We start from the raw sequence: 25,788 nt of genomic DNA on the forward strand, positions 1-25,788 counted from the left end.
AGGAGGAGCAGGAGCAGGAGGAGCAGGAAAGGCACGAGGAGGAGGAGGAGGAGCAGAAGGAGGAGGAGCAGGAGGAGCAGGAAAGCCATGAGAAGGAGGAGGAGGAGGAGGCGCAGGAGGAGGAGTCATCGGGCTCGGAGGAGGGGGTCCTCATCATAGATGAGGACTATATGGAGGCCCCTTCCCCACCTGTACCAGCAGCAGAGCCCTCTCCCTCCCCTCAGCCATCCACATCCCCTGCGGCAGCAGCAGCACCATCACCTGCCCCACCGCCTTCCCCTGGGTCTGCTCCGTCCCCTGGGTCTGCTCCGTCCCCTGGGCCTGCTCCAGCCCGTGGCCACCTCCAGCAGCCCTAGGCGCAGGGGCCATGATGCGCCTCCTGCAGCAGCTGGTAGATGGCCAGCAGCAGCTAGTAGTTGGCCAGCACCAGCTGCTGCAGGAGGTGAGAGCCCTACGGCAGGGCAATGAGCAGCTCCAGGGCCCACTAAGGGTACTGCTGGGCCTGCTCATTGCCCTGCTACAGAGGGCCTTAGGCAGAGGGCGTGCCCGCCCTTGACTAAAATTGGGGGGGGGACTGTTGGGGGTGTGGGGAGTGGGTGGGGGAGGGAATTGTTGGGGTTCTGTGTGGGGGGGGAGGGAAATGTTGGGGTTGTGTGTGTGGGGGGAGGAAATTGTTGGGGTTCTGTGTGGGGGGGAGGGAAATGTTGGGTTTCTGTGTGGGGGGGAGGGAAATGTTGGGGTTCTGTGTGGGGGGGAAGGGAAATGTTGGGCTTGTGTGTGGGGGGGAGGGAATTGTTGGGGTTCTGTGTGTGGGGGGAAGGGAAATGGTGGGGTTGTGGGGGGAGGAGGGCATTGTTGGGGGTTATTTTGTAGGGGTGGGGGGTGGGGGGAAATAAATGTTTGTGTTACACTATAACTATCAGGGTGGGTATGTGTTTGTCTCCCTTGTGCATTACATATAAGCAAATGGTGCTGTTGAGTTGAGAGGAAGGAGGCAGCAATATGCATAGCATTAAATGTGCTGTGTGAATGAGAAGGTGATGTATGTCTGAGAATGTTGGCCATACACAAGGCCACCTGTTCATTGCAACCTGCATGGCCATATGTGCAGGGGGGTTGGGCCGGGGAGCCTGGATGGATATTTGTGTTCATGAATACAAATGGCCAGCCAGCCTCTCTCCCTCCCTCCCCTCCACCATACTGACCCACAACACAGAGTGCCATCAATAAGAGATTAATAGTGTAGCACGTGTGATCTGCCAAGTAGACACTTCCACATAACCCCAGGTAGCACATACACAGTGTTTGCTGTCTGATGGTCACACATCCTTATCCACAAGCCACATTGGTGGGGGGGCCCAAGAAGGACCTACAAACAGCAGGCTCATATTTTCACATTCAATACATCAGCTATGGTATATAGTGCTGAGGTGAAAAGGGGAACCAACGGGGAAACCCATTAGATGGATGGTTACTTCATCACAGTTGCAATGTAATACTTGTGTTACAGACGGACGGCCACAAATAAAAATGGTGCTCATTATTTGCAGCTGTGATGACACTGTCTCCAGTAGTAGATCAATGTGTGTTACATTCAGGTATTCTGGGTCTGTCTCAAAGTTTGTCCCTGAGCCAACCGACAGTGAAGTGACTTGCCTTAGGTGGGAATTGAACCAGCAACCTTGTGATTATAAGGCTGGTGCTCTAACCACTAGGCCACAGCAGCCACCAGGCTGTAGCCACCTGCAGGTACTTTGGCTTGCGACCTGTACACAGAACCCTCTCCCTCACCACCATGTCTTAAGGCCTCAATGGCAGTACCTGTAGCCACCTTGAGCATTTTGTCCAGGCTACCAATTGTGACAAAATGTTCTTGTTCCCTACCTATGGAGGAATTTAGGAAGGTGTTCCATAATGTGCTAAACACATCCATTGCATATATCATTCCCCCTCCCCCTCCTATGCAGCTTCAGAATGGGTAGGCACTGCATAAATGGGGACTGGGGTTCACCACATAAACAAGGAAGATGGAACCTACCGGGAACAAATACAGCAGCTCCAACAGCTGGCCCACACCACTGAGGACCTGCCAACCCTACAGTACAGTGCACAGGAACCTGGTGAAAAGACAGGCAGCTACGAGTAGACTCCAGACTACATACAGTGAATGCACACTCCTTGACTATGAGCACAAAGAGAAGAGGTGGCAGACAAATGAGAGCTTACCATGAACGTCTATTTCAAGACTGTGTAGTGCGCCTTTTATCATCTGGAACATTAGCTGCACATCTCTCTCATTGAAATGTCCCTTACCGAGGGGTGCTTGATTTGGTGCGAGTGTAGGAATATCGTCGGGCCCACAGACTGCCTGTTACAAGCAGGCAGAGAGAATGGGAGAAAGTAAGGGAGGGTCACGGGATGTGGAAGAGTGGAAACGGAAGGCGTGTTGGCTGAGGGCCAGCAATAATCCCCCCCCCCCCCCCCAAATACACAGGTGTACACAAACATACATTGCCAAACACAAACCTTATTATAAGTGAGGGTAAAACCCTGTAAACGATTCTTAAGAACAACCGGCAAGGTCCCAGTGCAGGAAATGGCGGGTTAGCTGCCAATGAAGAAAGGGAAGGCAGGTGGGGACGCCCATAATAATCTACCCATAATCGAAATCATGTGCTCCAAATCGCTATCTGAGCTGGGCACGCTTAGCAATTATGTGTATAATTGAAAAAAAAACGCCCATATCAGACACGCCTATTCCCCCGTGTCAATGGGCGTTCTTGGCGACTATATAAACGCCCACTCCGTATTTTCAACAACCCCATTGGTACAATGCCGCCACGTCAACCACCAACCCGGAAGGGTAATTTTACGGATGGCGAGGTAGAGCTACTGGTCCAGGAGATCCAGCAACGCCACCAACATCTGTTTGCTCCCACAGGGCAGAGGCTGGCTGCAACGACCAAACAGAGGGAGTGGGAGGCAGTCCGTGACAGCGTCAATGCAGTCTTCCATTGTGCAAGGGACGTGGAGGACTGCAAGCGCAAGTGGCGCAAGCTCCGGAGGGATGTGAGGCGCAAGGCTGGTGCCCATCCCCCACCACATGATACTGCCAACCTCACCCCCCTGGAGCTGATGGTGCACTCCCTCCTACCCCAGGAGGGCATCCATGGAATTGGGGCCCTTGACACCTCTGCACAGGCTGAGGACTCAGGTAGGTTGACCATTCTTTATGAAGCTGCGCTTATGTGTTCCGCTGCACTAAACTGTGTTCTACAAGTTGGGGCCGGGAGGTGGGGAGTGGGGTGAGCGGGAAGTGGGAGGGAGTTTCAGGCGGGTGTGGTAATATGTAGAATAAACGACCATCTTAATTATGCTGTGCTGACTTTCTTACCTACTCCTACTCACTTGCTCTGTATCATTACTCTCTATCCCTACCGTACTCATTTACCTTCCCTCTTACTTGTCCTGTGTGTGCATCTTAACTACATTGTAAGGTATCTTTGAGTAGTGGTGTGTCATAGGAGCACACTCTGTGGCTGCTGTGGGTTTTTCAACACCCCCAATATTGAGCAACTATCATGTAGGTGCCCAGGGTGGAGTTTTGTGCACTCGGCTTCACCCCCAATAATGCATAACAGTTGGCTCCTATGGGTGTATGTAGGGTACTACTGTGGCACTACTTTGGGACCCTTCCTTCCCTACTACTCCCTCCTATTTTCCCATCACCAAACCGTGCCTATTTCCTTCTCTCACCTCTGTGCTCTACTGAGTGTGGGCCACATGCATGCAAGTTAAGGAGCCTGTAATGGGGGTGATAATGCAGTTCTAGAGAGTCTAGCAAGTCCGTAGTAACAGAAGACATGCTGAAATGTCCTTCATTTTGACAAATATACAACAAACAGCTTGTCCACAAAGTTGTGAGCGGTGTCCTTCTCTTGGCTGGCCGTCCACCACCTCTACCCAGCTGGCTGTGGGGCTCTCTTTCACATCGCTGTCAATTCCTGTCCTCCTCCTCACCATCTCTTTGCTGGGTCAGCAGTTTGGGGGCCAATGTATATGAATGCTGAAAGACAAAAATGGGTTATTTTCACCAACATTTGCTCACCCTTGTGCTATACAGGTGATGACTCTGAGGAGGCTGGCCCTAGTGGCCTGCAAGACCAACCAAGGCCTACAGCAGCACCACAGCCTCACCCTCCACCACCTGCAGCAGCAGTACAGCCTCTACCACCACCACCACCTGCACCAGTACAGCCTCTACCACCACCACCACCTGCACCAGTACAGCCTCTACCACCACCACCACCTGCACCAGTACAGCCTCTACCACCACCACCACCTGCAGCTGAACCAGCAGTAGAGGCTGAACCTCCACCAGCACCTCCAGCAGAGGTGGCACCTCCACCACTGGTTGACTCTGCTGATCAGTATGCCTATAGGGGGCCGGCTCCTCGTCACAGGCCATCCAGCCAACGGAGGCAACTGTTGCGGCTGGCCACTGAGTTGCTGAGGCACAATGTGCGCCTGGAGGAGTACCGCCAGGACAAACTACAGCTGCAGAGGGAAGCACTGCAGGTGCAGCGGCAAGCCCTCCAGTGGCAGCGGGACGCCCACCAAGAGCTGCTCCAGGCGCACCGGGAAGCCCACCGAGAGGTGCTGCAGGCACAGCGGGAAGCCCACCAAGAGGTGCTGCAGCAACTCCAACAGCTGCAGCACACCATTGAAGGGCTGCGTCCTCCATGCCCACCACCACCTACTCCAGCCGTGCTGCAGCAGCAAGACCTGCCCTCCACATCCTCCTCCAGTGGGCAGCAACCACCAGCCAAGAGGTGGGCGTTGCGATCTGCCGCCTCTGCACCGCCTACTGCAGCACCCACCACCAAACCATCTCCCATTCTGGGTCCTGTGGCCAGGCTACACCCAACAAAGTGGCCAGATTTCCAGTCCGTAGCCCAAGCCGAAGAGGAGGACAGTGGGAGCAGCACAGAGAGTGAGGAAGATACTTCCTCTGCAGCAGCAGCTGCACAGGAAGTCCGTGGGAGGGGTAGGAGGGGACGGGGGAGGGGACGGGGAAAGTGATGTTATCACATGCTGGAGGGTGAGGGTGGGGGGTGGGGGGGGTTGAACACTATGCACTTATGCAGTTATACACAATAAATGTGCACTTACTTTCACGCAAAACTTGTTTCAATGAGTCTTTGTCTTGCTCTTATGCCAAGCTGGTAAGCATTGAGGTCTGCTCTGTGGGCTGGGGGTGGAGGGAGCTCCTCTTCCTGCTCATCTGGGGCCTCCTCTGGTGGCTGTGCCTCCTCTGGGAGAGGCTGTCCTCTGCGCTGAGCCAAATTGTGCAGCATGCAGCAGGCAACAAACATCTTGGCCACCTTTTCAGGGCTGTAGAGGAGCTCCCCTCCAGACCGGTCCAGACAGCGGAAGCGGTTTTTGACCATTCCAAAAGTCCGCTCAATGATCCCCCGGGTGCTCCGATGTCTCCTGTTGTAAGTTTCTTGTGGGCCTGGTTGTGGATGCACCACGGGGGTCATGAGCCACGTCCTCTGCGGGTAGCCCCGGTCACCTTTGGAGACAAGCAGAATGAGATAGATGAGTGTGTATTGCTTGGAGCAGGTACAGGGGGTTGGGGAACGGAGGATAAGGATAGTGGGTTGTGGAGTGAAGTTGAGGAAGCCAGGGCGGAGGGCTGGCCAGTGGAGGAGGTATAGGTATGGGTCCATCCATGTTGAATTGACCTAGTAGCCATCCACCAGTGAACGCTCCTCGCTCAAATCTGCGGTAGATGCCCGAGTGCTGTAGGATGTATGCATCGTGAGTGGAACCGGGGAACCTGGCACACACGTCTAATATCTCCTCCTGGGCATCACACACAACTTGCATGTTCATGGAATGAAAAGCCTTCCTGTTTCTGTAGGTGGCTTCGTGTGCCTTGGGGGGTCTGAGAGCGACGTGTGTGCAATCAATCACACCTATGACTGAGGGGAATCTAGCAACAGCATAGAAGGCAGCCATGTTGGTGTGCAGGGCCTGGGGGGTGGTGGGGAAAGTGATGTAGTGAGAGGTGTGAGTTAGAAAGGCATGCAGGAACTGGGTGAGACAGTGTGAAATAGAAGCCTGGGTGAGCCCTGTGTTAGCAGCTAATACAGATTGAAAACTCCCAGTGGCCAGGACAGAGAGAGAGGAAGTGATTTTGAGATGGACAGGGATGGGGTTATTCCTACGGGTCTGGGGCTGAAGGAGGGGTTTCAGCTGCTCACAAAGCTGCACAATGGTGTCCCTATCAAACCTGAACCTTGTAAGACACTGCTGGTCAGTGAGTTGTAGGAAGGTGGTGCGGGGCCTATAGACTCGGGGCCATGCATACGTCCTGCGGTGTGTGCCCTCTTCCTCTACCATGCCAGACACCAGTGCATTAAGTGCATCCATTTTCCCAGCAGTGCAAGTATTATTAGTAGTAGTAATAACACACGCACAACACACAGACCTCTCACTGCCAGCCACCACGCCCTCTTCCACTCACACAGGCAACACAGAGACAAACGGAGGTCAGGGAATACAATATACAGGTGGGAACAGTGATTGGAGAGGGATAGGGGGAGGGGAAGGGGAAGGTACTGATAGAGCAAGGAGTAGGAGTAGGGAAAGGTCAAACAGTCAGTCACAACAGAGGCAGGCCACACAGACAAACGTACCAGCTACTCAACACACTGAACTTTCTCTCTGCAAACAACAAATCAGCTCTCCCAACACCGATCTCGCCACTTTCCAACTCCACACAAGCGCTATTGGGTCTAAAGACGTTTCCCCCTTGCTCTGGTCGCTTTTATTTGGGGTCCAACAAATGACGCCCATGCTCCCGCCCAACCAGATCCATTTCGCTATCCGTGATACGTTGTACACGACCAGGTCGTATCACCGCCCCTAACACGCCCCCGACACGCCCCTTATTTGGGCGTGTCTCTCTGAGCGTACGAGCGACCCGGACGTACTGAAACTTTGGTTTCCATTATACTGATTTAATCGTTTTTGTGAGATAAACGTCTATCTCCCGATTTGGGTCGCAATATAGACGTTTTTCTTTTTCAATTATAAGCTGGTCAGTCTGCCCAACAGTCACACTGATTATCAATTATCGGTTAGCTTAGTGTAGTTTTAAAAACGTTTGGGCGGCTTCCTAAAGGAAAAGTCCATAGACCATTATTAAATGGACTTGGGGAAAAAAATCACCATTTCTGGGATAAGCAGTATAAAATGTTTTGTACTTTTTTGGGATCTTGCCAGGTATTTGTGACCTGGATTGGCCACTGTTGGACACAGGATGCTGGGCTTGATGGACCTTTGGTCTTTCCCAGTATGGCAATACTTATGTACTTAATTCATGATTTAAACAACTATCCAATAGTATTCTTAACAACATTTTAGTCACTAAGCTCCTCATAGCATATGATATAAATGTGATATAAAATATGCATACTTGAATCTGATCCATCCTTGCCAATTTCATGATTCAGACTATAAAAGTCTGCCCAGCAACGGCCCTACTTCCTCACTACTGGAGTTGCCATCAAAGCCCACTCCAGCCCATCCTGATCTGGCTAGCCATATATGGGACACAGACAATAGAAGTCAATCCACCCTCCATAGAAGCCCATCTAGCATTGACCTCACTTCCCCCCTGCTGAAGTTGCCATCTAACCACCACCCTTGCTCATCATAAATGAACTCATATCTGTTGATGTGTTAAGTTTTGTTTTGATACTCTCCTCTTTCTATTTAGGGAACCCACACATTTTTTAATTCTGTCATTGTTTTTGTCTACACTACCTCCACCGTAAGGGCATTCCTGACATCCACCACCCTCTCCATGAATGAATATTTCCTGGTGTTAGTCTACCACCCCACAACCTGAAATTATGTCCTCTAATTTTACCATTTTTCTGTCTCTGAAAAGATTTGTTTGTAGATTAATACTGTAAGTATTTAAATGTCTGTATTATATCTCCTCTATCCCTTCTTTCCTCTAGGGTATACATTATGTTATGTATCACTTCTAGCCCTCATATACCTGAACAGTTCAATACAATACCAAGATGCTGACAAAGATATGAAAGGAATGACATATTGTACAATAATTACAATTGCTTAACTGGGTCAAAAAAACTTTTAAGTAGGGGGTCTGTTTCAAGTAGTGGCTTTCGGACGGCATGGCCAACATAGCCAGTTGCGCTACCAGCTTAGTAAACTACAGCGCAAGTTTTTAGAGTTTTTTCGAAATATCAAATGGTTAGAATTTGTGCGAATTACCAAGGGAAGAAATTCCAAAATATCACCGATTGATAGTAAAGGGAAGAATTAAATATGGATCTATATTTCAATTGTCTAACAGATGAAAAATGCAAAAGCATTAAATTACAAATACTTTAAAAGGAATATGAAGTACACTAGCCCAATCACAAAGATAAAAGGGTGCTAAGCTATTTAGGATCTTATGAATAAGAGTACAAAGCTTAAACTGGGCTCTGGCCTCCACAGGGAACCAGTGCAACTTCATCAAGAGTGGAACAGCAGATTCATATCTAGAGGCAGAGAATATTAATCGAGCCACTGTATTCTGCAGTAGTGGAAGTCTATTAGCTAAAGTTCTTAAACAACCTACAAATACAACGTTGCAATAATCTACTCTAGACAGAACCAAAGCCTGAACCAACAATCTAAATTCAGCAAACCTGAAAAATGTATGAATTGCCCCTACCTTTTGCATCACATGAAAATATATTTTTATTAATTATTTTATATATCCAGAAAAAGTCAGTAAACTTATCAACCTCAACTCCTAAAATTATTGATGAAGTCTCAAAAACAAAATTACCTGAATCAATAGAAAATCTCTGTGGAAATTCAGGTTTTGGAGAGCCAAACCATAAAACCTTAGTCTTTTCCTGGTTCAGTTTCAAATAATTACTGGTGAACCAATGTTCAATTAATTGAACAGCGTTCATTATATCAGAAAGAAAAGTCAACCTTTTGAAACTGGTAATAATAAAGTGATATTGTCTGCATATATGTAAAATTGAATTTTTAATTGTTCCAAGGGTTGAAGTAAAACGTTAAACAAAGAAGGAGACAAAGCTGAACCCTTGGGAACATCACAGCCTGAATTCTAGCTCACAGAAATATTATCATCTCTCTTCACCCTATAACTTCACATAGTCAAAAAAATTTTAAATCAGGATAACACACATTTACCAATACCTAACTCACTCAACCTAAACAACAGAAGATCATGATCAACCAAATCAAATGCTGAGGAACGGTCAAACTGGATGATAACAGCATTCTGACCTTTGCGCAAATAAGGACTTGCCTTGAGCAATCAAAGCACCTACCACCGTTTTTGTACTATGATTTTTTCTAAATCTATAATTATGTAAAATGCCATGATCATTCAGATAATCATCCAACAGTCCGAACACATATCCCTCAAATTTCTCCTTATATGTCTCTTGGCACATTCCTGATATCATTTTTGTCGCCTTCCTCTGGACCTCTTCATACACTGCCTCCACTGCATGCAAATCTATCTCATGAATATTAATTGTGGATTTCCTGAAAACCTGACTGGTTGGTGTACCTCCAGGACCAGGTTTGAGAACCACTGCTTTAGCTCTTCATCACTTTCCTCTTCCTATATCCTTCAGTATGAACTCCATTCATCTGGCAAGTTGCTCTTATCTGTACTTCTGTCTCCACTCATTCATTCGTGTGTGCCAGTTGCCTGGATCAGACTCCTTGAGTTGGTACATCATGTTCCCTTCTCTGTCCACATTCAAATCCAGAGTAAAAACTCACCTTTCAGGGGATTCTTTTACATCTTGACTGCTTCTCTATAATACATTTTCCTAGAATCTCGTACTTGTCTTGACCACCTCGCCACCTCTCCCTCCACTAGTCCGTTCCCCTCTCTCTCCTTCCCCTCATTCTTTTTCCTCCTTTCCTGAAGTTACTATAGAGGAAACTACACTTCTCCTTTCTTCCTCAAAATGTACCACCTGTTCCTCTGATCCCATTCCCACCTACCTTCTTAATGCCATCTCACCTGCTCTTATTCCTTTTATCTGTCACATTCTCAACCTCTCACTTTCCACTGCAACTGTCCCTACTGCCTTTAAACATGCTGTGGTCACACCTCTCCTTAAGAAGCCTTCACTCGACCCTACTTGTCCCTCTAATTACCGACCCATCTCCCTCCTCCCTTTTCTCTCCAAATTACTTGAGCGTGCTGTTCACCGCCGCTGCCTTGATTTTCTCTCCTCACATGCTATTCTTGACCCACTACAATCTGGTTTTCGCCCTCTCCACTCAACCGAAACTGCTCTTACTAAAGTCTCCAATGACCTATTACTGGCTAAATCCAGAGGTCTCTATTCCATCCTCATTCTTCTTGATCTTTCCGCTGCTTTTGACACTGTTGATCACAGCATACTCCTTGATATTCTGTCCTCACTTGGATTCCAGGGCTCTGTCCTTTCCTGGTTCTCTTCCTACCTCTCCCTCCGCACCTTTAGTGTTCACTCTGGTGGATCCTCTTCTACTTCTATCCCTCTGCCTGTCGGCGTACCTCAGGGTTCTGTTCTTGGTCCCCTCCTCTTTTCTATCTACACTTCTTCCCTTGGTTCATTAATCTCATCCCATGGCTTTTCCTACCATCTCTATGCTGATGACTCCCAAATCTACCTTTCTACCCCTGATATCTCACCTTGCATCCAAACCAAAGTTTCAGCGTGCTTGTCTGACATTGCTATCTGGATGTCTCAACGCCACCTGAAATTAAACATGACCAAAACCGAACTTCTCATTTTTCCCCCCAAACCCACCTCCCCACTCCCCCCGTTTTCTATTTCTGTTGATGGCTCTCTCATTCTCCCTGTCTCCTCGGCTCGAAACCTTGGGGTCATCTTTGACTCTTCTCTCTCCTTCTCTGCTCACATCCAGCAGACCGCCAAGACATGTCGTTTCTTTCTTTACAACATTCGTAAAATCCGCCCCTTTCTTTCCGAGCACTCTACCAAAACCCTCATCCACACCCTTGTCACCTCTACTGCAATCTGCTTCTTGCTGGCCTCCCACTTAGTCACCTCTCCCCTCTCCAATCGGTTCAAAACTCTGCTGCCCGTCTCGTCTTCTGCCAGGGTCGCTTTACTCATACTACCCCTCTCCTCAAGTCGCTTCACTGGCTTCCTATCCGTTTTCGCATCCTGTTCAAACTTCTTCTACTAACCTATAAATGTACTCACTCTGCTGCTCCCCAGTATCTCTCCACACTCGTCCTTCCCTACACCCCTTCCCGTGCACTCCGCTCCATGGATAAATCCTTCTTATCTGTTCCCTTCTCCACTACTGCCAACTCCAGACTTCGCGCCTTCTGTCTCGCTGCACCCTACGCCTGGAATAAACTTCCTGAGCCCCTACGTCTTGCCCCTTCCTTGGCCACCTTTAAATCTAGACTGAAAGCCCACCTCTTTAACATTGCTTTTGACTCGTAACCACTTGTAACCACCTGCCTCCACCTACCCTCCTCCTTCCTGTACACAATAATTGATTTGATTACTTTATTTTTTGTCTATTAGATTGTAAGCTCTTTGAGCAGGGACTGTCTTTCTTCTATGTTTGTGCAGCGTTGCGTATGCCTTGTAGCGCTATAGAAATGCTAAATAGTAGTAGTAGTAAGCCCCATGGAGCAGGGACTGTCTCTTATATAAATTGATTATTGTCTAAAACATCTGGTAAAACAGATCAGATGTTAGAGACAAGAACCACTATAACGGAAACGTAAGATCAGATGCCACAAAGCAGAGCGAGGTGACACCTCCATGAGGGAATGCTTCATGAGACAAGAACCCTGTATCAAGGACCTTATGGTTCCAATACTTAACAGAAACTAACACTATCCATGAACATAAGAGTCTTGTAGTTAATATGATTGGACAGGGCTTTCTAACACATTATGAGACGTAAAATTCTACTGCCTGATTCCACATCCAACTCCCATCTCCACACCACGTTTTCCTTTCAGCCTGTCACTGGAATGTTTTTCACAATTCACTTATATTTTTTGGTATTGCCCTCTTTTGCACATTCTGCTCTAACCTGAAGAGAGATGTGTTAGCTCCTGAAACTAAGTCAAGAAATGTATTACATTAAACCAATAAGAAGGTATCACTGTATCAACTTTTTTTTCCTTTTATTAATTACCCTTTATTTCTGACTATAGTGTGACTCAAACTTCTTGTTCTGGATGAAGGATCAGAACAAGCCACCCCGCTGGCTTCTTCTCACATAGGGACCAATGCAGAAAGCATTACCACAGGTTTAACCTGGTAAACCTGCAGGTTTTACTGGCCAAGCAATGCAAGAAAGGTTTCAGAGTGAATGATTGGGGCAGTATACCTGAATGTAACTCACCTTAAGCTACTACTGAAAAAGGTGTGAGCAAAATCCAAATAAATAAAGAGTAAGTGGGCATCGCTCCTGCCTCATTTAAGTAATGGGAGACTGGGGGGTCTGAGCAAGGGGTCACGGGGTGGGGGTAAGTGCTACTAGATACCAGGGATATTTTTTAGGAGGGCAGCCACTAGACTACCAGGGACAATTTTATTTTAAATATCACAGAAAAGTAGGGGTCAGGTCGGGCCTGGTGGAAAGGAAGGGAGATCAGAGCCGATGACCACTGACACATTTTTTTAAATATCACCCTTTTTGTCAGTGCCAAATCCAATCACCGTTCAGGAACTGACAGGAAGGTTGACATTTCACAATGAGCTGCAGATTACTGCCATAATTTTAATGCAGCAGTAATTTGAATGCTCACTGCTTAAAGTATACCACAGTTGATTTGGAATGATAGTTTTGCAGTAGAGCTGCATGATAAACCAGCTTTACTGTGAGGCGTTCTGCATTGGCCCCATAGACTGATAAAAAGCCTCATCCTTTGCAGCTTTCTCAATTATTCCAACCTATAATCCACCCCAATCACAGCATCTTACTTTTTTTTTTTTTTTGACTGTGTGCAAGCTCCAGGGACAGTCTTATTAGTGTCTCTGCACTGCACTACACATACTATACCTTGTATGTTTAACAATGACAACAGCAGACCCTGGAGCTCTCTGTGAATTAACTGAGAGTGATTCTCACTCCTTTCCTCACATACTAACTTGCCCTTTTCCCTCTCTTGCACAGCGCTGTCTCCTCTTTACCTTTCTATTTCATGTACAGAAGAGTTCCTGGGGAGCATTCATTCCCAGATCAGCAGGTCTGCGTTCACGTGCTGTCCACGGGGCAGGATATTTATTATCCACCTGCCTGTGTCTCTTGTTAGAAAGAAAGTAGGTACACTTACTTTTCACCCTGGAGTTTGCCATTCTCAATGCTCTGGTTTCTTTTCCAGCCCACACCGTCTGAATCTTTCTCCCAGAAGTGTCAGAGGTGGTGAATCAGGTTCAGTATAACTTGCTGGACTAGCTGTGTACCCCTTCGTGTCCTCCTCACTCAGCTATTGGACCGGACTGAATCTGAGTCATTATGCCCATTAGAGCCAGAGAGGGAGGAAGGCAAACAGCCAACAGAAAATTCCTCAAGTATCCTGCAACTTTCTGCACATTAGTCAGAAATCCCACGCCTCTTGCTCAGCGCCCAGTGGTGAAGCACATTTATCCAGCGACTCTCTTCCTGCACCTTCTCTCTGCCCACAAAGCCTGCAAAAGAGACAGACACCCTGTATCACATCCCTTTCATGTGCTCTGTTTTCCCATATGAACATGCAGCACCAAAAGCAGAGTAAACCTTACCAAGACAGTGCAGTGCCTTGCAGACAGCTCAGGCCTCATCTACAAGGCTGAAAGGAAGAGAACTAATTCAGTGGCTTGTGTGTGTATATGCTCCTTGCACAAGCAGTACAGGACACATGACATTTATCACATGACATCACTCTGGAGGAAGGCAGCAGGAAGTAGTTTCTGTAGCTCCAGCCAAGCTATACAAACTACAGGGAGCAGAGGTGGAAGCTTGGTGACAGCAAACCGGAGCACACGCAGGAGGGGAAATCAGATTCAGAGAACTTTATTGGCATGACAATTTGAATACATTTACTGGTATATAAAGAGAAAGAAAGGCGGAGAGGAGGAGAGAATTCATAAAGAAACAATAGCAACAGTAAAATATGTACAGAGAGTCAAGAACAATTTCGAGTTCTGGTCCTGGACCACATTGTCCCTGATCAGATTACATAGTTGCTGTTTCTTCTCTTTTCTCTGGGACTATAACAAGCTTTTCCTGCTCATTCTTTTTGGAGAACTCTTTCATTTTCTCTGTTAGTTTTGGGAAACATTCATCCATGATGTCAGTTTGAACACAAAAGCAGGAGGGTCAGGAGTGTCCTCCTAACACTTGTTTTTGTGATATTTTTCAGATTTGGCACTAATAGTTGCAGTAGACTTTGCAAAAGTGTAGTTTTTCTTTTAGTTCTGACACCATGCCACCTATAGTCTTCATATTATTCTCAGGTTAGAGCACGTAGCTTTTTTAGTGTGATGTTGTACTCTTTTAAGCTGATGTATTTTTAAATTTTTGGCACAGATTTCATAAAGACTGTTAATTATAGTACACTGGTTGTAGTCATTACTAAGTAATTACACACGTTTTTTGCATGTTTACACGCACATTTTATTATTTGAGTCTTATTTTAATAAACAAGCTGTTTGGAACTACATTGGTCTACCCCCTTTCCTTTTTTTCATTCTGTCTTCACAGTTTGCACAGTGCAAAATTAAATGCATTTTGTTTTTCTATTTCTACAGTACTGCATTACATGCAAAAGATGCCCCACAGTTTTGGTAATTGTCACTAGTTTTGTCACAGTGTCTGTAGCTCTGCCAGGGCCTTCAATCCCTAATTCAAGTGCAGTGGCAGCATCATTTCAAGCCGGTGTGCCCCCCTCCCCCCCCCCCAACTACACATGGTCCAGTATCTCCCCCTCCTGCACCCTGTGGTCCATTTCCCCCCCCCCCCCCCCCCAGACCCCCATTGGTGCTGGAGCTACTGAGTGTCAATACTAGCATGAAGAAGCAGCCAGCTCAGAGCCTCATAAGCAAACTGCAAGCCATTTCTGGTCCCGCCCTCTCTGGTGAGCATCCTGCTGCTGAGGGCGCAGGGGTGGGACTGGCAGAACCTTGTAGCATACTTGAATTGCAAGACTCTGCGCTGGTTACTTCTTCGTTTATTTGTGTTTAAATCTTTTTATTTAAATTTAAAATAAAGAAACATGTTACATTACAACTTAAATGTAAATGATATCAAACGTATCAACAATGTATATGGATAAGTAATCAATTATACTTCGGCCGAAGTAATCCCAAACCCCAACCCTTCCCTACCTCCCTGTAAGATCATGATCCACTACTGTGGAAATCATTTAGAACTTCTTTGTTTATTTGTAGTGCTGACACTCACTAACCCTGGCACCACTGGAGGTTTGAGAGGAGTGGGGGTGTACCAAGGCAAGGTACAACAAAGGGAGATGATGAACAGGGAGGGAAGGGAGAGAAAGAAGGTAGAAGTGAATGCAGGAAAAGAAAGGAACTAAGAAGGCAGATGCTGGGCCTGGACAGCTAGGCGAAAGGGAGAGAGAGAGAGCAGATGTTGGACAATTCTTGTGTCCCTTCTTAAGAAACCGTGACAGGGAATCTGCCTCAATACTAGTGTTGCTGGATGTCTCCGCAGCTTTCGACACTGTGGATCATAATATCATGCTTACAAGGCTGAGAAACAGGTATCTACATGGTTCAAATCCTAATTTGCAGAGACACCGAGGGTGGCCCATCCCAAAGCTAGAGATTTACCACTGCAATGAGGGAGACTGAAGGCCCAGCCATGTCTACAATTAGTTCTGGCAGATGCATATTCCAAAAACTGACATATTCCAAACAATACATAGAAAATAAAATTATTTTTTCTACCTTTGTTATCTGGTCATTTTATTTTTCTTATTGGGTTGGTCCTAGTCTCTGGTTTCTGCTTTTCTCTTTCTTTTGTTAACTCTCTTGTCAGGGTCTCTTTGTCCATTTGGCATTTCTTCTCAATCAGTGTCCACAATCCATCTTCCCTCTGTGTTGCTATCCACCCTGTCCAGTATTTCCTGTGTCCCTACCCTACCCCATCTCCCCACCATGTTGAACATCCCCCTTCTATGTCCACATTCTTGCCCTGTCCAGCATTTCCCTGTCCCTGTCCCTCCTCACATATCTATCACCATCCCTCTGTATCCCTATTCACCCGTGTCCAGCATTGTCCCTCTGTCTATCCTCTATATCCCTATCCCTCCCCATGTCCACCATCTCTCCTGCTTTCTTCCCTCCCTTCTGCCCCCCCTTCCCCAGGGTCCAACATCTCTCCCTTTCTCTTCCCTTCTTCCTGCCCTCCTCCTTGGAATCAGCTACCATTCCTCTCTTTCCTGCCCCCACCCCACACAAGGGTCCAGTATCTCTTCCTCTTCCTCCCTCCCCCAAGACAGGTCCTGGTATCTTTCCTCCCCTACTCCCACACCATGGGTCCAGTTTTCCCCCCTCTTCCCCTGAAGATCCTGGCATCATTTAGCTCTCTCTCCCCTCCCCTTGTGGTGTGGTGTGCTGTTGTGTGGCAGATCCCTCATGATATGACAGCTCAGTCCTTTCCTTACCCCCTCCCCTCATGGTATACCAGCTCTCTCCTTTCTCTTGCTCCCTCTCCCCTTGCAGTATGACAGAACTCTCCATTCTCGGGTTCTGCAACACTCTCTCTCTCTCACTCCCTCACCACCTCCCTGATCCTTTAAGCATCTTACCTTAGACTGCCGGCAGCGGCAGAAGCAACATGCTCAGAACGGGCTATGCTGGCTGGCCCGCAGGGACCTTCCCTCTGCTGGTCCCACCTCTTCTGATTCTACTTCCTGTTTCTGGAGGAGGCGGGACTGGCAGAGGTCTGCAGGCTGGCTGAGACTGGCAGAGGGAAGGTTCTGCAGGCTAGCTGATGCAGCCCATTTTCAGTGCTGCTGCTACTGCTACTGCTACTGCCACTGCCAGAAATCTAGGTGAGACACTTAAGGACCAGGAGGTGAGGGACAGAGAGAGTGTGAGAGAGTGTTTCCAAACTAGGGAAGGAAGATTGCTGCCTTACCGTGAAAGGAGGGGAAATGCAAAGTGCCAATGCTGAAGAAAACGGCACTTGTGCATGTGAGCTGGAAAAGGAGGTCCCAGGTGTGTGTCACATGCCTGATGCGTGTGACTTGGCAAGTCTACCATATGCAAGATTTCTCCCTTTCTCACCACTCTCAAACCCTTTGTGCATCTCTCCTTCCTCCCCTCCACCTCCATGTCCAACAATTCTCCCTCTCTCCCCTCTGTGCAGCATCTCTCCTTCCCTCCCCCACCCCACACACAACTCTCCCTCTCTTCCTCCACTCCCTACAGCACCTCTTCCTTCCTCCCTTATGTCCAAAAATTATCCTTCCCTTTTTGCTCCCCCCTCTCAGTACATCCCACTGAGGACTGCGAAAGTCTTCCACTACCTACCCCCCACACACCTACTCGAACCGATGCTCTGGTAGTCTAGGATCGGTTGGGGTGCAGCGATACCCAACTGCTGCTTCCCATGTTGGCTCTACAGTTCTAAATGGTGGCCGTGAACTCTCGCAAATGTTCGCAGCCGCCATTTTGAGCCTCAGAGCCAGCATGGGTAGCAGTGACTGGGGATTACTGTTTCCCAATCTACCCTAGACCACCAGGGCATCGTTCAGGTAGGACTGGAGGGGTGGGGTAGGCAGATCATTACTCTGATCCCACAATTCAAGCAACCCTTAAAAACTGTCTCTATCTCTTTAGGCAGTTACAAAACCTCTCCCCATATATTGACTAGACTACTGTAATGCCCTGTACACTGTCCAAACCAAAAAGAGTTTGTAACAGCTGCAACTATTCAGAATACTGCAGCAAGACTGATAGAAGGCTGCAAGTGGCATGACCACATCATACCCTTCCTGCAGAAACTACACTGTCAAGTACTGAGCATGATGTAAATAGGAACAACAAACATAGCTTGAAATGTCTATATATGAATGCCAGAAGCCTAAGAAATAAGATGGGAGAGTTAGAATATATTGCACTAAATTAAAAATTAGATAAAATAAGCATCTCTGAGACCTGGTGGAAGGAGGATAACCAGTGGGACACTGTCATACTGGGGTACAAATTATATCGTAGTGATAGGGTGGATCGAATTGGTGGAGGGGTAGCATTGTATGTTAAGAAGGGCCTTGAATCAAATAGATTGAAAATTCTGCAGGAAACAAAACACATCTTGGAATCCCTATGGATTGAAATTCCATGTGTAAAGGGGAAAAGGATAGATAGGAGTGTAGTACCGTCCGCCTGGCCAGGATGAACAGATGGATGTAGACATTTTATCGGAAATTAGGGAGGCTAACAAACTGGGCAACACAATAGTAATGGGTGATTTCAATTACCCCGATGTTGACTGGGTAAATGTAACATCAGGGCATGCTAGTGAGGTAAAATTCCTGGACGAAATAAAGGACTGCTCTATGGAGCAGAAGGAAAAACTCTAGACCTAGTCCTTAGTGGAGCACATGATCTGGTGTGGGAGGTAATGGTGCTGGAGCCGGTTGATAACAGTGATCATAATATGATCAGATTTGATATTAGCTTTGGAAGTATACATAGGAAATCCAATATGCTAGCGTTTAACTTTCAAAAAGGAGACTATGATAAAATGAGAAGAACGGTGAAAAAAAAATTAGAGGAGCAGCTGTTAGGGTCAAAAATTTACATCAGGCGTGGATGTTGTTGTTCAAATATACCATCCTAGAAGCCCAGGCCAAATATATTCTGCGTATTAAAAAAGGAGGAAAGAAGACCAAACGACAGCCGGTCTGGTTAAAAAGTGAGGTGAAGGAAGCTATTAGAGCTAAAAGAAAATCCAGGAACCGACTGAAAATAATAAGAAACAGCGTAAGGAATGTCAAGTCAAATGCACAGAACTGATAAAGAAGGCAAAGAGGGACTTTGAAAAAAAAAGACTGCGTTGGAGGCAAAAACACATAGTAAGACTTTTTTTTAGGTATATTAAAAGCAAGAAGCCGACAAAAGAATCAGTTGGACCGCTAGATGACCAAGGGGTAAAAGGGGCAATCAGGGAAGACAAAGCCATAGTGGAGAAATTAAATTAATTCTTTGCTTCAGTCTTCACCGAGGAAGATTTGGGAGAGATACCGGTGCCAGAAATGGCATTCAAAGCTGACGAGTCAGAGAAACTGAATGAAATTTCTATAAACCTGGAGGATGTAATGTGGCAATTTGACAAATTGAAGAATAGCAAATCTCCTGGACCAGATGGTATTCATTCCAGAGTACTGATAGAATTGAAAAATGAACTTGCGGAACTATCTGCAACTTCTGAGAAGTGGAGTGCAATGAAGGCTGAATATTGAGTATGTATAATTGAGATAAGTCTCATGGTATCCACAACCCAAGATAGAGGATCACCTGTCCTGTCCAAGTTAACGGGAAAGTCCTCCTCCATTGCTTCTGGACTGATTCCAGCACAGGGAAGACCAAGGATTTCTGCAAGTTAAGCAACAGAGCCAAGAAATAACCAAATTCTTCCACCATGTCTATCAGTCGAGGCAATGAGGAGTGCAGATTTGCAAGGGTAGCTAACATATCATCCACATACGCTAATATCTTCAAGCACTCTTTACCAAGCGGGAGTCCTGTGATATTAGGATCTTTCTGTGTCGTACGCAAAAGTGGTTCTAAATAAAGAGCAAAGAGCAGTGGCGAGAGCAGACGACCTTGTCAAGTATCCCTTCTATTGCGAACATGTGCATTGACTTTTACTTCTAACTTCCAGGTGCTGGGACTGAACCAAGCTCCTGCAAAAAGGACAGGTTTATTCTGACCCCTAAATCCCATACTTCTTCTCAAATTGACTGGCGTTAGGTGCTGGGACTGAACCAAGCTCCTGCAAAAAGGACAGGTTTATTCTGACCCCTAAATCCCATACTTCTTCTCAAATTGACTGGCGTTAGGTGAGAAACCTACCTGATATTGTCTAAAATTTTTAAGGCTTGTTGCTTAATCAATTTAATTAGCACTGGGAAACCTCTCTTTCTGTCTGTCTTTCTTTCTTTCTTTCTTTCTGTTCCTGCCAAACTCTGATAGAGGGGAGGGGCATTTTTACATAGCTGACACTGCTATAATTATTGGCAATATCTAGATTTATTTAAAAAGAAAGTTATTAATATCTAGGGCAGTTTTAAAAAGTATAATAAATTGTAAAGTGCTGGATCAGACACTACCATTTTGGTCCATTCAACTAGAGAATTCCCTTGATAGCAGCACTTAAGCTGACCCATTGGGACTTCTTCAGATATATTAGTGAAAGGAGAAAGACTATAAAGGGAATTGTGAGACTAAAAGATACAACAAAACGCTATGTAGAAAATGATGAAGAAAAAGCCAATTTGCTAAATAGATACTTTTGTTCTGTTTTCACTGAAGAAAACCCTGGGGAAGGACCGAGAGGGACTGGCAAAAGTACACCTGAGAATGAGGTGGATAGAGCTCCGTTCACAGAAGAGAGTGTGTATCAACAACTTGGAAAGCTAAAGGTGGACAAAGCCATGGGGCCGGACGAGATCCACCCCAGAATACTGAGGGAGCTCAGAGAGGTTCTGGCGGGTCCTCTTAAAGACTTGTTTAATAAATCCTTGGAGACGGGAGAGGTTCCGAGGGATTGGAGAACGGCGGAGGTGGTCCCTCTTCACAAAAGTGGGGATAGGGAAGAAGCTGGAAACTACAGGCCGGTAAGCCTCACTTCGGTTATTGGAAAAGTAATGGAAGCGATGCTGAAGGAAAGGATAGTGAATTTCCTGGAAGCCAATAAGTTGCAAGATCCGAGACAACATGGTTTCACCAAAGGGAAATCGTGCCAAACGAATCTCATTGAATTCTTTGACTGGGTGACAGGAGAATTAAATCAAGGACGTGTTATGGACGTCATCTACTTAGATTTCAGCAAGGCTTTTGACACGGTTCCTCACAGGAGGCTCTTAAATAAACTAGACAGCCTGAAGATAGGACCCGAAGTGGTGAACTGGATTAGGAACTGGTTGACGGACAGACGCCAGAGGTTGGTGGTGAATGGAGTTCGCTCGGAGGAGGGAAAGGTGAGTAGTGGAGTGCCTCAGGGATCGGTGCTGGGGCCGATTCTGTTCAATATATTTGTGAGTGACATAGCCGAAGGGTTACAAAGTAAAGTTTGCCTTTTTGCGGATGACACCAAGATTTCCAACAGAGTGGACACCCCGGAGGGAGTGGAAAACATGAAAAAAGATCTGAAGAAGCTAGAAGAATGATCTAACGTTTGGCAATTAAAATTCAATGCGAAGAAATGCAAAGTGATGCACTTAGGGAGTAGAAATCCAAGGGAGACATATGTGTTAGGCGGGGAGAGTCTGATAGGCACGGACGGAGAGAGGGATCTTGGGGTGATAGTATCTGAGGACCTGAAGGCGACGAAACAGTGCGACAAGATGGTGGCCGTAGCTAGAAGATTGCTAGGCTGTATAGAGAGAGGAGTGACCAGCAGAAGAAAGGAGGTTTTAATGCCCCTGTATAAGACGTTGGTGAGGCCCCACCTGGAGTATTGTGTTCAGTTTTGGAGGCCGTATCTTGCGAAGGATGTTAAAAAAATGGAAGCGGTGCAAAGAAAAGCTACGAGGATGGTATGGGATTTACGTTCCAAGACGTATGAAGAGAGGCTTGCTGACCTGAACATGTACACCCTGGAGGAAAGGAGGAACAGGGGTGATATGATACAGACGTTCAAATATTTGAAAGGTATTAATCCGCAAACGAATCTTTTCCGGAGATGGGAAGGCGGTAGAACGAGAGGACATGAAATGAGATTGAAGGGGGGCAGACTCAGGAAAGATGTCAGGAAGTATTTTTTCACGGAGAGGGTGGTGAACGCTTGGAATGCCCTCCCGCGGGAGGTGGTGGAGATGAAAACGGTAACGGAGTTCAAACATGCATGGGATCTGCATAGAGGAATCCTGTGCAGAAGGAATGGATCCTCAGAAGCTTAGCTGAAATTGGGTGGCGGAGCAGGTGGGGGGAAGAGGGGGTGGTGGTTGGGAAGCAAGGATAGGGGAGGGCAGACTCATACGGTCTGTACCAGAGCCAGTGATGGGAGGTGGGACTGGTGGTTGGGAGGTGGGAAATACTGCTGGGCAGACTTATATGGTCTGTGCCCTGAAAAGGACAGGTACAAATTCAATTCAAGGTAAGGTATACACATATGAGTTTGTCTTGGGCAGACTGGATGGACCATGCAGGTCTTTTTCTGCCGTCATCTACTATGTTACTATTTATTTATTTATTTATTTATTTATTTATTTATTTTATTGCATTTGTATCCCACATTTTCCCACCTATTTGCGGGTTCAGTGTGGCTTACAATACGTTGTAAATGATGGAAGTACAATTTGTTACAACTCAGTTATGGATTACATTGTGACAGTTATGTGAAGACAGAGTCAAGTATCGTTAGGGAATAGGACAAAGGAAGAAAACAATGGAACTGTGGAAAGAGACGTGTGCCGTTTACAAAAATTGCAGCTCTAGATGCCGTGTAAAGTGTACGTAGGGCCTGATGAAACCAACCTGTTCCCACATGACTCAATATCGAGCACACACATATAACCTCTCTCCAACTGGGAGATAATCATACACATGACACTCAATGCAAAAGACTGGATAGCACCTATCTTGCTGCTGAACTGCTGGCTGCAACTTAGTAGTATTGTGTTGCTTAAAATTCTTAAGGTACTAGGGATATTAGAATAATATAAAGATCCTTAACATTATATGGTATGTTATGTGATTTATTTAGTGTTTACTTCTCAGAAAGTAATTAAATGTAATTAAAACTCCAATGAAAACTCCCCTCTTGTTATCCTAATTAAAATAATTGACTCATACTTCCTCAGTAACAAAAAATATGACTTTTCTGCTGTTCTGGGGTTTTTTTCATGGTTTACAGGCATGCTTTAGAATAATAGACTGTTGTATAATAAAGTATAGACAGCATCTATGATTTACCGTGCTTTGTAAAGTGTAGGAGAAAATTGGCATCAGCAAGTATACATTTTTCCATTGTATATTCCCACTAAAATACTGCAACATCAGGGTGTCTTCTCCAGTTATGTTCCATTTGCTATGCCTTTTTTTTTGTTTGTTTAATTGAACTATAACTGCATACATTTTTCTCGTTTTTGAAGCTGTATCTGTTCTGCATTTGTAAATGTAGGCTTGGGAGGCAGGGCTAGTGCTGGGCAGACTTATACGGTCTGTGCCAGAGCCGGTGGTGGGAGGCAGGACTGGTGGTTGGGAGGCAGGGATAGTGCTGGGCAGACTTATACGGTCTGTGCCAGAGCCAGTGGTGGGAGGTAGGGCTAGTGCTGGGCAGAGTTATACGGTCTGTGCCAGAGCCGGTGGTGGGAGGCGGGGCTGGTGGTTGGGAGGCGGGGATAGTGCTGGGCAGACTTATATGATCTGTGCCCTGAAGAGCACAGGTACAAATCAAAGTAGGGTATACACAAAAAGTAGCACATATGAGTTGTCTTGTTGGGCAGACTGGATGGACCGTGCAGGTCTTTTTCTGCCGTCATCTACTATGTTACTATGTTATTGTTAATAATATGTAAATTATCTTTAAAATCAAGAGTGGTACTGGAAGATTAAAGGGTGTCCAATGCAACGCCGATTTTTAAAAATGGTTCCCGAGGAGATCCAGAAAATTATAGACCAGTCAGCCTGACGTCAGTGCCGGGCAAAATGGTAGAGACTATTATAAAGAACAAAATTACAGAGCATATTCAAAAGCATGAATTAATGAGACAAAGTCAACATGGATTTAGTGAAGGGGTGAACAAATATGTGAATAAAGGTGAGCGGGTTGACATTGTGTATCTGGATTTTCAAAAGGCGTTTGACAAAGTACCTCATGAAAGACTCCAGAGGAAGTTTGAGAGTCATGGGATAGGAGATAGTGTCCTTTTGTGGATTAAAAACTGGTTAAAAGATTGAAAACAGAGAGTGGGGTTAAATGATCAGTATCCTCAATGGAGAAGGGTAGATAGTGGAGTTCCCCAGGGGTCTGTGCGGGGACCGCTGCTTTTTAACATATTTATAAATGATCTAGAGATAGTAACTAGTGAGGTAATTAAATTTGCTGACGACACAAAGTTATTTGAAGTTGTTAAATCACGAGAGGATTGTGAAAAATTACAAGAGGACCTTACAAGACTGGGATACTGGTCATCTAAATGGTAGATGATGTTTAATGTGAGCAAGTGTAAAGTGATGCATGTGGGAAAGAGGAACCCGAATTATAGCTACATAATGCAAGGTTCCACATTAGGAGTCACCGACCAAGAAAGGGATCTGTCTGTTGCACGTTTAGTGTACAGCGCTGCACACATCTAGTAGTGCTACAGAAATATGTAGTAGTAATAGAGCAGGAACTGTCTCGTACGTGTTTAGTGTACAGTGCTGCATACATCTAGTAGTACTGTAGAAATGATAAGTAGTTGAAGTAGTTACTGGGACTGTCTCTTAAATGTATAGTGTAAAGTGCTGTGCATGTCTGGCAGTGCTATAGAAACGATAAGTACTAGTAGTAGTTAAAGGGACTGTTTCTTTTATACTATACACAATGATACACCAGTCAAAATCACCAATCACCTAGTGATATTTAAGGTGAAGAACCCCTCAGAACTTGTCAAATCGCTTGTCTTGGGTATACACCACTCCACAAAATGACTGTTGACAGTTTCTATCATGGGGGTATAAATTTTTCTCCACTACTTTTTCTTTTCTTTTCTTTTTAAAGTGCAAATAAAATGCCTCAAAATACAACCAAAAAATTGCCTCTTCATTATAACTGTACTGGAAGCGCCAGTTGCGGGCAAAACATATATAATCCGCTCAAGCAAAAAATAGCACTTAACTTTAATGTCCGACGGCGCCACCGTTTCACCAAAGAGTGTCTTCCTCAGGGACTTCCGTGCTCACTTGCTTATTATATTTGCACGGCTTTCCAGTTTTTATTCTGCCTACCCACTTTGGAAGCAAAATGGCGCTGTTTCTTTTATGTTTAGTGTACAGCACTGTGCACGTCTGGTAAGGCTAGAGAAATGATAAGTAGTAGTAGAGCAGGGCCTGTCTCTTATGTGTTTAGTGTACAGCACTGCGTAAGTCTAGTCGCACTACAGAAATTATAATTAGTAGTAGAGCACGGACTGTCTCTTACCTGTTTAATGCACAGTGCTGCACATGCCTAGCAGCACTATAGAAATTATAAGTAATAGCAGTAGTATAGTAGAGTATGGACTGCCTCTTACGTATTTAGTGTATAGTGCCACGTACATCTAGTAGCACTAGAGAAATCATAAGTAGTAGTGGTTACAGGGAGTGTCTCATACGTGTTTAGTGTACAGCGCTGCAAATGTCTAGTAGTGCTAGAGAAATAATTAGTAGTGGTAGTAGAGCATGGGCTGTCTCTTACATGTTTAGTGTACAGTGCTGTATACATCTAGTAGCGCTACAGAAATAAGTAGTAGCAGTTGTAGTAGTACATGGACTGTCTCATTTGTGTTTAGTGTAC

At 45.9% G+C, this 25,788-nt stretch overlaps 1 protein-coding gene across 3 annotated transcripts in view; it reads right to left on the reverse strand.

Annotated features, from left to right (window-relative positions):
• Positions 1-25,788, reverse strand: part of MROH1 (maestro heat like repeat family member 1) — a 491,156-nt gene that overhangs the window by 461,942 nt on the left and 3,426 nt on the right. Inside the window, exons 1-2 of one of the 3 annotated variants that reach the window (XM_030220756.1) lie at positions 13,857-13,946; positions 13,409-13,763 (exon numbers count right to left, since the gene is read on the reverse strand). In XM_030220756.1, coding sequence (XP_030076616.1) covers positions 13,409-13,430 — 22 coding nt within the window. In that variant the 5' untranslated portion in view covers positions 13,431-13,763; positions 13,857-13,946. Of the gene's footprint in view, positions 1-13,404; positions 13,764-13,856; positions 13,947-25,788 lie in introns of those variants that run through there. The other 2 variants (XM_030220773.1, XM_030220764.1) reach the window with 2 other exon arrangements.

Source organism: Microcaecilia unicolor, chromosome 1, assembly GCF_901765095.1.
Source record: "Microcaecilia unicolor chromosome 1, aMicUni1.1, whole genome shotgun sequence".
NCBI classification, from domain to species: domain Eukaryota; kingdom Metazoa; phylum Chordata; class Amphibia; order Gymnophiona; family Siphonopidae; genus Microcaecilia; species Microcaecilia unicolor.